Source organism: Coregonus lavaretus, assembly GCF_964263955.1.
Source record: "Coregonus lavaretus genome assembly, chromosome: 31".
Classification (NCBI taxonomy): domain Eukaryota; kingdom Metazoa; phylum Chordata; class Actinopteri; order Salmoniformes; family Salmonidae; genus Coregonus; species Coregonus lavaretus.
The window spans coordinates 18,441,029-18,456,201 of record NC_140018.1 but is presented as its reverse complement, the minus strand read 5'-3'; the positions used below and the strand labels follow the sequence as shown (position 1 = coordinate 18,456,201).

Here is a 15,173-nt window from a genome sequence, read left to right as displayed (position 1 = left end):
CAAGGCCCTAATCTATGGATTCCAAATGACTGGGAATACATAAATGCATCCGGTTGATCTAAGATACCTTCAAAAAAAGGTAGGGGCATGGATCATAAAACCAGTCAGTATCTGGTGTGACCACAATTTGCCTCATGCAGCGCAACACATCTCCTTCGCATAGAGTTGATCAGGCTGTTGATTGTGGAATGTTGTCCCACTCCTCTTCAATGCTGTGCGAAATTGCTGGATATTGGCGGGAACTAGAACACGCTGTTGTACACGTCAATCCAGAGCATCCCCAACATGCTCAATGGGTGACATGTCTGGTGAGTATGCAGGCCATGGAAGAATTGGGACCTTTTCAGCTTCCAGGAATTGTGTACAGATCCTTGCGACATGGGGCCGTGCATTATCATGCTGAAACATGAGGTGATGGCGGTGGATGAGTGGCACGACAATGGGCCTCAGGATCTCGTCACATTCAAATTGCCATCGATAAAAGGCAATTGTGTTTGTTGTCTGTAGCTTATGCCTGCCCATACCATTCCTGCAGTCAGCATGCCAATTGCACGCTCCCTCAAAACTTGAGACATCTGTGGCATTGTGTTGTGTGCCAAAACTGCACATTTTAGTGGCCTTTTATTGTCCCCAGCACAAGGTGCACGTGTGTAATGAGCATGCTGTTTAATCCGTTTATTGATATGCCACACCTGTCAGGTGGATGGATTATCTTGGCAAAGGAGAAATGCTCACTAAAAGGGATGTAAAGACATTTGTGCACAACATCTGAGAGAAATAAGCTTTTTGTGCGTATGGATTATTATATATTTTATCTCATGAAACATTGGACCAACACTTTACATGTTGCGTTTATATTTTTGTTCAGTATATTTAGGGACAGCTGCAATAGTCTGGCAATGGTCCAGCAACCACCCAACAGTGTTTTTTCCTTCCTTCTGTATTCCAAACGAGACAATACAGGATCATGTGAGCAGTGGAAACCATTTAAAACCATTGAATAGTTGGTTGACCCAGTACACTAAGTGGAGGTTCTATGGTCAGGTTCTACTACTGTTTCCCACACAGGGAGGGATCAGCCACCGGCAGCAAGGCTCTGATAGCGGATACATCCTGTTTCCTGATCAATATTCAATGTGTGACTGATCAATATTTGGAGCAATCTGCTCATCCAGACACTCATCTATCAACCTATCAGTCTATGTATCCAAAGACACATCCATATAGTTTCTCCCTCCAGCTCTCTTCTCCTACTCTTCCTCCCTTCCTCCACACCTCCTCCCCCTATCTATCTCACTGACTCTCTCTTCCTCGTTCTCTCCCTCCATCTCGACATCTTTAAACAACTTAAGTGTCAGATGGTATGTACTATATATGTGCACTGAGAATAGTGTTTCTGTAATTGATGGATTGCACTGAATTATACGATAGCTATGTTGATTATGCTCAGTCTGTCTCGCAGTGATGATGTCAGGAGAGACAGTAGGGGGTTGGGGACACCAGAGAGTGACGCTTTTGGTTTGGAACTCAATCTGACAGCTGTCCCAATGGAGGGGTAGGGGGTGCTGGGGTGGGGAGGGTGGGGTCTGGGGGTTGCTTCCCCAACACACAGATTTGAGAAAAACAGACGTAATCCATACCATGGTCAACACTGACCGCTTTGTTTTGTGTTACAGGTCTGTCCTTTGTAAAAAGATGTAGAATTTCAGTATCCAGTATCACTTCAGATTGTTCAGAGCTTTGGGAATGTAGGCTACATAGCATCGACCTCTGAGTAGAGAGCTTATCGAGCATGACTAAATGTGATCTTTATTTTAAGTCAATCTTCCTTAAAAAAGCAAAGGTATTCAATATGCTTGACATCCATTTTCGTGAAGATCGTTAAAAACTAAATGGAACTCAGGGCACCCTATACAAAACAGTAGCCAGGTTGGTTTCATATGTTTTTATTCTGAAATTACATGAAAATACATGCATGGGCAACTTGATATCACTAAGTAAAAAAGAACAGTCAGGTATAGTTATGTAGGTAGGCTATTATCACTAGAGGAAACTCATTTCTTGTGATCTTAAACTCAAGTGGCTAGCTAGACGCCACTGTGGCCCTGCTCTTGTGTGTCTAACTATTGTTGTATTCCATCCTAAGACGACTGCTTTGTGCCAAAGAAAATGTCAATCTTGCTCAAACAACGACTCAACTGATAAAATAATTAATCTTAGCTCTCCCCTCCTTATTACAACTGCTTATGGCTTTGTACTTGAATTAGCCAATGTCTACGACCGAACAAAACAGCACAATAACTTGGCTCAGGGTATAAAGAATCCATTGATAATAACAGCTACTTAAAGCCGTTGGGGCGATAGCCAAGAAACACTTCTTCCAATGTAAACATTATTCTTCCTAAATGGTTTATTTAAGATAATTTCCCTGTGAAGATTATTTTCATGTGTTACATTTACGTTTGTGATTAGGTTGAGATTTGGTTATGATTGTATATGATAGCAGCACTGAATACAAATGCAGAGCCTTTGCCTACCTGTTATTTTACGATAGCTGTTTATCTCTCCTGCGGAAGACTGGACCCTTTAATGGTTATAGTGGTGGCCCGGTGTGGCCTGTTTTGTGTGCGTGCGTGTCTGTCTGTGTGTGTGTGTATGTGCCTGTGCGCATGTACTGTATATTGTGTGTGTATGTGTGTGTGTATATACAGTATGTGCACGTGTGTGTGTTCGTGAGGTGTTTTATGCCTCATACTGTATGTGTGTGTGAGTGAGGTGTTTAATATTATGCTCGTGCGGCACATTACCTGTGTGATAAGAACCACTCCATGGAGTCTGGTGTCTAGGGCTTATCAAACAGCAGATTAGCAAAGTTATTTTCTCCTTGCTACAGTTTGGTTTGGCAGGGGTCGCTTCAGAACATGATACTGTGTGTTGTACAGTATGTGCGTATGAAAGACAGTGTCAGAGGGGGTTCACTTCAGACACTGAAAACAACTCAGACTACTTAGATTTGAATCTGAAGTGTCCATTTCCACCGCTTTGATAGCTAAACCACAGACACACATATTGTACGTACACTCATGTTGTTCACCCCTGCATCACCTTCCTTTGTGTTAGAAGTCCAGCTAATGAAATTATAAAATATAATTGGATACAGTCATTCTAATCTAGACATCATTATTATTGAATATTAAAACATACAATCTACCTGCAGTGAAGCCGCTCAACATTTACATTACATTCAGTCATCTAACAGACTCCCATCCAGAGCGACCCACAGGAGCAACCAGGGTCAACCCCCTGCCCAAGAGCACGTCGACAGATCTCCCACCAAGTCAAAACGGGGACCTGAATCAGCGACCTATCGGCCACCGGCCCAAGCTCCCAACCGCCAGGCCACCAACCCTTCAAGATCCCCCATAGTTCCCAGAGAGCTGCCCCTCAGTTCCCCGACAGCTGCCCTGGGGAATTCCTGATTCTACCTGGATTATGTTGGAGAGGTTTCTATTAAAGAACACCCTTTGTGTTCTGTTAGACAGGTAACTCTTTATCCACAATATAGCAGGTGGTGCAAAGCCATAACACATATGTTTTTCCATCAGCAGACTATGATCGGTAATGTCAAAAGCCGCACTGAATTCTAACAAAACAGCTCCCACAATATTTTTATCATCAATTTCTCTCAGCCAATCATCAGTCATTTGTGTAAGTGCTGTGCTTGTTGAATGTCCTTCCCTATAAGCGTGCTGAAAGTCTGTTGTTAATTTGTTTACAGTAAAATAGCATTGTATCTGGTCAAACACAATTTTTGCCAAAAGTTTACTATGGGTTGGTAACAGGTTGATTGGTTGGCTGTTTGAGCCAGTAAAGGGGGCTTTACTATTCTTGGGTAGCGGAATTACTTTTGCTTCCCTCCAGGCCTGGGGGCATGTGTGTGTCCGTGTGTGTGCACATGTGTGCGTTTGAATGCGAGTGTGTATATATGCATGTGTACACTCGTACAAGCACCTGCGCGGCATCAGCCTCAGACAAACATGCATTGGATGTAACAACCTCCCCAGCATTGCTTTACTCCCACATTGATCACCATGTATGACAAAATAAGAGGGAAAATCACTAGTGGCTAATCTTTCTTTCTTTCGTTCTTTCTTTCGTTCTTTCTTTCGTTCTTTCGTTCTTTCTTTCTTTCTTTCTTTCTTTCTTTCTTTCTTTCTTTCTTTCTTTCTTTCTTTCTTTCTTTCTTTCTTTCTTTCTTTCTTTCTTTCTTTCTTTCTTTCTTTCTTTCTTTCTTTCTTTCTTTCTTTCTTTCTTTCTTTCTTTCTTTCTTTCTTTCTTTCTTTCTTTCTTTCTTTCTTTCTTTCTTTCTTTCTTTCTTTCTTTCTTTCTTTCTTTCTTTCTTTCTTTCTTTCTTTCTTTCTTTCTTTCTTTCTTTCTTTCTTGCTTTCTTTCTTGCTTTCTTGCTTTCTTGCTTGCTTGCTTGCTTGCTTGCTTGCTTTGTGTCCGTCTGTGCGCATGCATATGTGTTTGTTTGTGTTTTTGTATACCTCCATTTATTCTTACCTTGCCTAATACATTAATCCAGTTGAGTGGCTTTGTGGGGGGAGTTGGCCACTGGCTGATCGCAGGCAGAATCCATCTGTTAAGTGGATCACCATCCAGTGATCAGAGATTACTGTGTGTAAGACTCAGCCTGGAACTGTTGCTGCTGGCTGAGGATGGTACTGAGTTCTAAAGTAAGAAAAGGAAATTATGTGCCTTGTAGAGAAGACTAGTGGATTGTCTTCAAAGTATAATGTAAGTATGTAGGCATAGAAATGTGTTGATGATGGTCTTATATTTCATATCAAGTCAATGTGCTCCAGTGGTAATTCTAACACCCCATTTTCATTGTAGTCTCTCAGCTTTTGCATATTGTTGCTCCTCTTTGATAAACATTCCTCGGTCATAACTGTACAGTTGAAAACAAGTGACTCTGAAATAAATGTGTTACCTGCTCGTGTGCCAGGTGTGGCAAGTTGCCCAGAGTCACACTCCAGCGTGTATATACAGTGGGGAGAACAAGTATTTGATACACTGCCGATTTTGCAGGTTTTCCTAATTACAAAGCATGTAGAGGTCTGTAATTTTTATCATAGGTACACTTCAACTGTGAGAGACGGAATCTAAAACAAAAATCCAGAAAATCACATTGTATGATTTTTAAGTAATTAATTTGCATTTTATTGCATGACATAAATATTTGATACATCAGAAAAGCTGAACTTAATATTTGGTACAGAAACCTTTGTTTGCAATTAAAGAGATCATACGTTTCCTGTAGGTCTTGACCAGGTTTGCACACACTGCAGCAGGGATTTTGGCCCACTCCTCCATACAGACCTTCTCCAGATCCTTCAGGTTTCGGGGCTGTCGCTGGGCAATACAGACTTTCAGCTCCCTCCAAAGATGTTCTATTGGGTTCAGGTCTGGAGACTGGCTAGGCCACTCCAGGACCTTGAGATGCTTCTTACGGAGCCATACCTTAGTTGCCCTGGCTGTGTGTTTCGGGTCGTTGTCATGCTGGAAGACCCAGCCACGACCCATCTTCAATGCTCTTACTGAGGGAAGGAGGTTGTTGGCCAAGATCTCGCGATACATGGCCCCATCCATCCTCCCCTCAATATGGTGCAGTCGTCCTGTCCCCTTTGCAGAAAAGCATCCCCAAATAATGATGTTTCCACCTCCATGCTTCATGGTTGGGATGGTGTTCTTGGGGTTGTACTCATCCTTCTTCTTCCTCCAAACACGGCGAGTGGAGTTTAGACCAAAAAGCTCTATTTTTGTCTCATCAGACCACATGACCTTCTCCCATTCCTCCTCTGGATCATCCAGATGGTCATTGGCAAACTTCAGACGGGCCTGGACATGCGCTGGCTTGAGCAGTGGGACTTTGCGTGCGCTGCAGGATTTTAATCCATGACGGCATAGTGTGTTACTAATGGTTTTCTTTGAGACTGTGGTCCCAGCTCTCTTCAGGTCATTGACCAGGTCCTGCCGTGTAGTTCTGGGCTGATCCCTCACCTTCCTCATGATCATTGATGCCCCACGAGGTGAGATCTTGCATGGAGCCCCAGACCAAGGGTGATTGACCGTCATCTTGAACTTCTTCCATTTTCTAATAATTGCGCCAACAGTTGTTGCCTTCTCACCAAGCTGCTTGCCTATTGTCCTGTAGCCCATCCCAGCCTTGTGCAGGTCTACAATTGTATCCCTGATGTCCTTACACAGCTCTCTGGTCTTGGCCATTGTGGAGAGGTTGGAGTCTGTTTGATTGAGTATGTGGACAGGTGTCTTTTATACAGGTAACGAGTTCAAACAGGTGCAGGTAATACAGGTAATGAGTGGAGAACAGGAGGGCTTCTTAAAGAAAACCTAACAGGTCTGTGAGAGCCGGAATTCTTAATGGTTGGTAGGTGATCAAATACTTATGTCATGCAATAAAATGCAAATTAATTACTTAAAAATCATACAATTTGATTTTCTGGAGTTTTGTTTTAGATTCCGTCTCTCACAGTTGAAGTGTACCTATGATAAAAATTAAAAATTACAGACCTCTACATGCTTTGTAAGTAGGAAAACCTGCAAAATCGGCAGTGTATCAAATACTTGTTCTCCCCACTGTATGTGTGTGCGTGCTTGCGTGTGTGTGTGTGTGTGTGTGTCAGTCAGGGAGAGGTCAGAGCGTCACATTAGGGACATGTTAATGACAGATGATCAGATCCAGGTTTACTGCCAGGGTCTTTGAGTTAGACAGCTAGAGAGGCTTGCATCACTACGTTACTAAACCTATGTCAGTCAGGGCTTTAAATTAAAGAAGTCGACGAGCGCGTGTTTGTGTGTATATGTGTGTTTATGTAATAATAATAATACTTTTGGGGGGAGTGTTGGGGGAGTGCTGTGGCACCTGTTGTACAGTAGTACACGGACACTTAATGACACACACATGCATGCACGCACACACACACTCCACACAAAATATACACACAACCTAGAGGTATGTATGTCCTTTAGGATCAGGTATCATCACAGTAGGACAAAAGCTTTCAGAACCCACCGCCCTCTTACCACAAACACACACACACACACACACACACACACACACACACACACACACACACACACACACACACACACACACACACACACACACACACACACACACACACACACACACACACACACACACACACACACACACACACACAGCAACTATATTCAAATGCAACAACTACTTTAAATGGTCAGCCTTCCTAGCTGTAATGTATTAGTGGATAATGTTTTTAGGACAAAGAGAGATATCTTTACTATAAAAGTAAGATTTTAATTAATATGCTTTGATTTAGAAAGGTGACTGCTTTCACTGTCAACCTAAGCCCCTTGCAAGGGTCGTTTCTAGCATTTTGGGGGCCCTAAGCAAGATTTGGTTGGGGCCCCAGCCCCATCCACTTCGTGGGCAAAACATTTTAGTGGCGGAGGGGAGTAAAAGATGTGCAGCTTGTCCTGCAATTCTATACATTTTGCCATGGGGCTAGGGTGACCAAATGTCCCGGATTGTGTGGGACAGTCCCGTGTCCCACAACCAAACAATCATGTCCCGCATTTTATCAACAAATTCAAACAACACTAATTTAGAAAAGAAAGTTGATTTGTCCCGTATTTCAGTCAGACATTCCAACCTGTCTCTTGCAGTTACGTTGCGCTTATGAACATATTTATATCATAAGGATGTTGTACATGTGATGTTAAACACCTCTCAGATCTGATATTATGTGCAGTGCAAGAGGAGAGGTAGGCCAATATCATAGGCCTATCGCCATCCAATTTTTTCAACTCCTTTCGGGCTAAATTCCAGCTAAACTTGGAGAGTTTACAAAAAGCGTGCTTCTGATGAAGAGCTACAAAAGTAAGTAAACAGCCATATTAGACTGAAAAGATATAAGGTCATTTCGTCAAACTTGTGAGGCTCTCCATGCTCATTAGTTGCTCATTCAACATATTTGCTGCTACTTCACTCAATCCCATTTAAAGATATGCCCTTCCTGACTGTTTTACATTCCCTGAGACCAATCAGAAAATGTTTCCTTGGCCAAATGTTCCCAGATTTTCATAAAACAGCCACAAATGTGGTCTTTCGTTTCTGCGTCACAAAAATGTTTCATGAGGCAAAAGAGTATGCTATAAGTCACTTCAATTAGCTTGTTTGGTGAAGTGGGATTAGGGGTGTAGTGCTGCCAGAGCACACCGGAGCATCAGTCCGCCCCTTTTCTCTCCCCACAATGATGCTCTTTTAGTAAAGTTAGATCAAAGCTAACAGCAGTGTCTTGGAAGATCACATGATTAATTGGTATTCTACATAACAGAACTAAATATAATAGCACAGTATAATGTTACTGTTACATCAAAAACGCTAAGTGATTTCTTATGAGATTTTAGGATGGTTAGCTGAATAGTCCAAAAATAATTATCATGTGGCCAAAACTCAACAGCGTGTGCCACTAGGCAGAATTTGCTTGGATTGAAACAAAATACAGGAAGGCTATATAGTTTGTTAACACCATATGCTCTAATTGGTGGCTCTAATAACGAAAAAGTAATTGAAGAAGTTCTAAATGCATATTCCCATGAAACTGATTGAGATCAAATGATTGGCATGCGATGCGATGCTGGCAAAATGTTGTATTCATGTAGGCTACACTGTCCCGCAAAATCATCCTGTTGTCCGGCATTTGGGTATTTTAAATGTGGTCAACCTACATGGGGTGTAGAGAAAATGTTGCAGTTTTAAAGCTAATTTCCTGCAATTTTACAAATTTTCCATTACTTATGCCATGTTGATATGATATCTGAGTGAGAGTGACTAACAAAATAGTTGGATAGACTAACTTACCTAGCAATCTATATAATGTCAGCTGACATGGGCTAATTAAGTGACTTTCAGTGACTGACATAACAAGAAGAAAACTGCAGATGCACTACCAAATTTCGAAATTGCACGTTGTGTATTCTACTATCCTAGATAGTTGAGACCCCGACTGAAAGTGAAAGTCACATAATTATGTCGCTTATGCCTAGAAACGGCACTGCCCCTTGTCCCCCAACCACATTCTCTCTTGTTCATTCATCCTTCTCTTTCTTATACTATCACTCTCCCCCTTTCCTTTTTTTCATCTCACTACTGCCACCTGTCCTCTCTATGTACACACAGTCATTGGCCGGCTCTCATTGGAGTAGACGGTGGCCAGTCAAATGCTGGCATTGTGGTCCAGGGGGAGGTAAAATGGTTCCTGGATATTCATGAGGACCAGCTGTAGCTTTGAGTGCTCTATCATAGACTGAGCCACAACAGTTAAGACCTCACTGGCTAGAGTCTCAGCGCTGCTGCTAGAGGGAAAGTCTGCAAGAGGATGAGAGAGAGACACAGATAGAGACAGAAACACACACAGAAACAAAGACAGACACACAGAGAGTGACAGGGAGAGCTAGAGAGACAGAGAGAGGGAGACACTGTTGCTCCAGTGAAATTGTGTTGGAGAGGAAAACAGAGACTGGGAAAGACAGAGAAAGAGAGGGAGACAGACCAACTGAAGAGAGAGAGAGAGAAAACTGAAAGGGATCTTTGCTAGTGAGCAGGTTTTCTCCTCAGAGTATGGTGGCAAAGAGCACATGGATTTAGTAGAGCTGTACCTCCCTGAGTGTTTCACCTATCACTCTGACACTGAGTAAGTACATGGACTATTCTGATCCATCTTCTGTATATATATGAACTGTAGAGTGTAAAGAAAGTGAAATTGTTATCTAGGCAATGTAATGTTATCTAGGCAATGGTAAGCATTGAATAATGTACATGTGCAGTGCACTACTATTTGCAGTCTCGTTCTCAAATGAAGATCATAGTTTTGGTGTTTTTATTTGCTATTTGGTGTGATGGTGGCTTCTATGTCACTATAAGCACCTCTGTGTGAAACAGAGGTAGTGGGCTATCTTATGTAGTTAGGGAACAAGTGTACCTCTTGGATTTTTACTGAAAAAGAGAGTGTCTGAATGAGAGGATGAGGACTTTGGCGGATGAGACCCACACCTGCATTGTGTATGCAGAGCTAAGGGAGTAGGTCTGAAAGTGAAAGGGAGGGAGGGAGCGGAGGTAGAGAGAGTGAAAATGTGAGGGAATTAAATGAGTTGGGAGAGTGAGAGAGATAAAAATACTTTAGAGAGAGGTGAGCTTATGTAGGTCACTGGTGTTATTAGCTATTTGTTGCACCACTGCAAAGCAAACTCTGTCTTGAATGCAATGTCAAAATGTAGATTTGCTCCTAAAAATACCTGAGATGGCCATAAACAATAACTACTAATACTGCATAGTTCTAGACTGGCCTGGAACTCACCTTTCTGGTAAAAAATAGTTATTAATTGCTGAGGTGTACTCACTTTTGAGGACACAAATTAAGTACCGGTACATAGTACATATAGTCCATTATGAAAATATTAAAAATCATATTTAATTTTTCCTATTCAACAAAAGTGGGGGCATGGGGCTTGAAATGACTGAAATGCTTTCTAGGAATAGTAACAATCAAATTATAAATGATTTACTATAAGATTTCACCTTTTTTATAACTTTCTAATAAATATGTTCAAATGTAGTGACAGTACAATATTGGCACCATTTCATATAACTGACGACAGATACGTTTCTGCCAAGCATCCTCTGAGTGATGCAGAGACACCATTCGAATGTCTGCAGTCTCGTTACAACTTCAGCTGTGACCAAGAGAAAGTGGTCGTATTTCAATTCGACAAAATTATTTAGTATTTTTTCATGACGAGAGCTTTAAATCCGGCTGAGAATATCACAGTGCGGTGAATCCATTCGCTAGACTGTCCCGTTTAATATGCCGTCCCCCAAGCTGGGCTACGTCGCTCAGAAACAGAGGAAATTGATTATTTGTCTGGATAGGCCAGAAAATGTGATACGTCACTCCCTATGCAAATGTGGGGTGTGAAACCTGACAGAGTGGAAGCAAAAAACACAGACAGATGAGGCTTTCTGGCACTAGAAGGCACTGGACCCTGCGACATTCTCAGAGTGTTCTGTACACCAAAATATTAGTCGGAACTGGTTCAGAACCTCTCAAAGTAAATAGGGGACTTATCATCTAAGAGGTTTTAACCCTGTGATAATATTAGACAACAGCTCCGATAAGAACCAGAGGATAGCAGGAGAATAGACAGAGAGGGAGAGTGACTGACAGATAGAGGGGGGAGTAGAGGATGTAGAGACAGAACATGTTGTTATGTTTTGTGTAACCATATGTTGCTATTAGTGTAATTACAGTGTTAATATACAGTTAGAAGAAAAGTTTTACCATGTTTGGTAGCAAAAATATGAAGAGCGATTATTTTCACCTGTTATTACATTAGTATCAGATATTTTTTTTAAATAAATTGCTTTGTCATGCCAATAAAGCTTTTTGAATCGAAAATGAATTGAATTTAACAGAGCAAGTGAGAAATGGAGCGGGATAGAGAAAGATGGGAGTAGAGGGGGGAGACAGGAAGTGAGGGAAAGAAAGATAGGGAGAGCGCAGGAGAGCAAAAGAGATAGAGAGAGACTTATCAAACTGGTTTGACCCATGCCCATTGAGACACTTAAACTAAGACTCTTATCAGTGGTGTTTCAGCTTAGGCCTGATACCTCCTCATCTCCTATTGGCCCATTAGGAATCACTGTGCACGAATCCCCTCCGACCCAAATCACTGACCTTGAAGCAGGGCAGTGTAAATAGCCAACACTCTTCCAGTATAAATGGTAATAGCAGAGAAATGTTTTTGAAACAGCTGAAATGTATAGACAATATTTGAGACTTGTTTTATTGCTTTTTCACTTTGAAATTGCAGTAACAGCCTGTTACATTCTTAAATTTCCGCAGTAGCTGCCGGCTGCACTGAGCCACGTAAAACTATGGAAGCCCATTCCCACCACCAAAAACATGTAAAATGTAGATCATACAAATAGCATATGTTTCTTTTCCATTTGTAACATTGTGTGGCGAGACAACAAAGAGAAAACAACTGCGATTGGACAAAAACTAACAGGGCTGAGCTAGCTGTTGCTGTAGCAGGGTTGCATCATGTAGACCTTTGCATCTGTAATTAAAAATACATTCATACAGTTTGTCATCACTATTGTGTTGATTGATTAATTAATTCCAGTCAATCATTTTGGATTAAAAAGGCCTAGGTAGCCTAGCCACAAGTGTATAAACTAGATTTGATCCCATTCACATTTTCTCAGAACACAAATAAATGGGCCTATTTTAGGCAATAAAAACAAGACGTTACATTTCCCCTGGCCAGGCCCAGATGGGATCTCATAGGCTTCTCCAGGCTACCTGCAGCTGTGGTTGTTATCAGTAGGCTACAGTTGATCAGACTGAAGCACAGACTAATTGTGCACGTTGACAAACCTTGAGGCATTTTATTTTATTGGTGGGTTTCCATATAAAACAGCTTGTTGTGGTGAATTCCCTTATACCCACATTTTCAGTCGCAATTTGCTTTTACCATGATTTGCATGATATTGATAAAAATGAAGCCTGGTTTGTTGTCATATTGTAAGGTAGGCCTACTGTACTTTTATTATCATATGAGAGGGTTAATCATTATTATTCAAGAGTGTAATATGGTTTGGTTGTATTATTCAATAGTGTAATTGAATAATAGTTTGTGCTTACTCGCTAGTGGCTACCGTGATATTTACAGTCAGTTTGAGCTGCAGACCAAGAATGTCGCGTTGCCAGCCATAGCGAAAGGTAAGACAGGGTTGTAATGTGAATTGAAAAGTAGAATTCTCTTTCGTCACCCTGCTCCTCAGACTCTCCATCATATCTCGTGGTGGGAATAGGGCCTAAAGAACGGTGCAAAGCTAGAGTAACCCACAACGGTGCAAAGCTAGAGTAACCCACAACGGTGCAAAGCTAGAGTAACCCACAACGGTGCAAAGCTAGAGTAACCCACAACGGTGCAAAGCTAGAGTAACGTACGGCCCAGTACATCACTGGGGCAAAGCTTCCTGCCATCCAGGACCTCTATACCAGGCGGTGTCAGAGGAAGGCCCTCAAAATTGTCAAAGACTCCAGCCACCCTAGTCATAGACTGTTCTCTCTGCTACCGCACGGCAAGCGGTACCGGAGTGCCAAGTCTAGGTCCAAAAGACTTCTCAACAGCTTCTACCCCCAAGCCATAAGACTCCTGAACAGCTAATCATGGCTACCCGGACTATTTGCACTGCCCCCCCACCCCATCCTTTTTACGCTGCTGCTACTCTGTTAAGTATTTATGCATAGTCACTTTAACTCTACCCACATGTACATATTACCTCAACTACCTCAACTAGCCGGTGCCCCCGCACATTGACTCTGCAACGGTACCCCCCTGTATATATAGCCTCCCTACTGTCACTTTATTTTACTGTATATATAGCCTCCCTACTGTCACTTTATTTTACTTCTGCTCTTTTTTTCTCAACACTTTTTTTGTTGTTGTTTTATTCTTACTTTTTTTGTTTAAAATAAATGCACTGTTGGTTAAGGGCTGTAAGTAAGCATTTCACTGTAATGTCTGCACCTGTTGTATTCGGCGCATGTGACCAATAACATTTGATTTGATTTGATTTGATCCACATGAACCTATACCTGACATTTTAGATACATTTTGGGTCTAAAATATTTATTCAAAATGGACTATTAAACAAAAACAAAATAAACCCAAATAATCCCTTTATTGAGACATTCCCTCTCTCACTCTACCTCTCTTTTTGCTTCGCTGTGTGTGTGTGTGTGTGTGTTTGTGTGTCCGGCTCTCTTGTCTGGTTGGTCATTGTCTGTATTGTGACCTCATTTGAGAGTGAGTGTTGCCTCCTCTCCTTTCTTTCTTCACACCCCGGGTTAATGACCCAGCGATAGACCCCTTTCTCTCTCTCCCTCTCTGCTTCCATGTTTATCCCCCTCTTTCTGTCAATTAGAGTTGTTTTGGATATGGGCAGACAGAGAGTGTTGTGCACACACACACACACACACACACACACACACACACACACACACACACTGTTGTTTGATAATGTACCTCTGAGTCTGTGATTTACACCCAGCGTCTATGGGAACTGCACTGACAGGGCTTTGATTAGCTTTTATGAAGAGCTGTAGATTATAGATCTGTCAGGTTAGATATCACACCACGTCTTACCATTCCACTCTAATGCTATTGCATTATGAGAGAAAAATCTACTGCCACTAAGTAATGGGAGAATGCCTCAATTCAGGTCTATGCGGAGCTGACACAGCAATATCTACCTGTGTGATGGATAGCTGATGAGAGAACAAACTGGTCTCCTCACACTCCCTTGTCCTCTGCCAGCTTTATTGGACAACTTCGGAGTGAACAATATATCAGTTTATCTATTTTAATATAAAACTAAAGTAGAATGAGGTTGAAGTTTGAATGACTCACTCTCTCTCTCTCTCACTCTCTCTCTCTCTCTCTCTCTCTCTCTCTCTCCTCTCTCTCTCTCTCTCTCTCTCTCTCTCTGAATCTCTATCCCCCCACTCTCTCCCTCTCTCTCTCCCTCTCTCTTTCTCTTTCTTTCAATCTCTCTATCTCTCTCTGTGGATTTCGAGGGGTGATAGAGCGTGGTCATGGTTGACTCTGGTGGTGTTTAGGGCAGCCATATGGTTTGCCTGCCAAATTAGTGGTGGTCATGACCGTGTGGATTTACATGGCAGGAACAGAGCTTGGTTTCCTGCCATGAGCTGGGAGGGGGTATGGCGACACATGATGGCATGCAAGCATGTATGTGTTTTTGTTCAAGTGTTTACGATGACACATGACCACATTTTAAAGCATGTCTGAGAAAGTGTGAATGAAGCGTGAAGTGTGTACAGTATGTGTATGTGGTAGGAGCCTATGGTCACATGGGTCAGCATGTACGTGTGCCTGTGTGTGTGTGAACACTATGTATTTTAGAATACTGTCACGTGCATTGTAGCCAACTGTAGGGGAATGAACATACCTCCATACAGTAGAATGTGAAAACACACAGTTTCTACTAGCATAGAAACACAACACATTCCCAAAAT

The 15,173-nt window shown here is 42.0% G+C and overlaps 1 protein-coding gene across 1 annotated transcript in view; it reads left to right on the top strand.

Annotated features, from left to right (window-relative positions):
• Window positions 1–9,705: 9,705 nt before the first annotated feature.
• LOC311106727 (estrogen-related receptor gamma-like) overlaps window positions 9,706–15,173 on the top strand; it is a gene marked incomplete at both ends in the record, with an annotated part of 22,489 nt that continues 17,021 nt past the window's right edge. Inside the window, 2 exons of the mRNA XM_084149128.1 lie at window positions 9,706–9,761; window positions 12,781–12,851. Coding sequence (XP_084005254.1) covers window positions 9,706–9,761; window positions 12,781–12,851 — 127 coding nt within the window. The remainder of the gene's footprint in view (window positions 9,762–12,780; window positions 12,852–15,173) is intronic.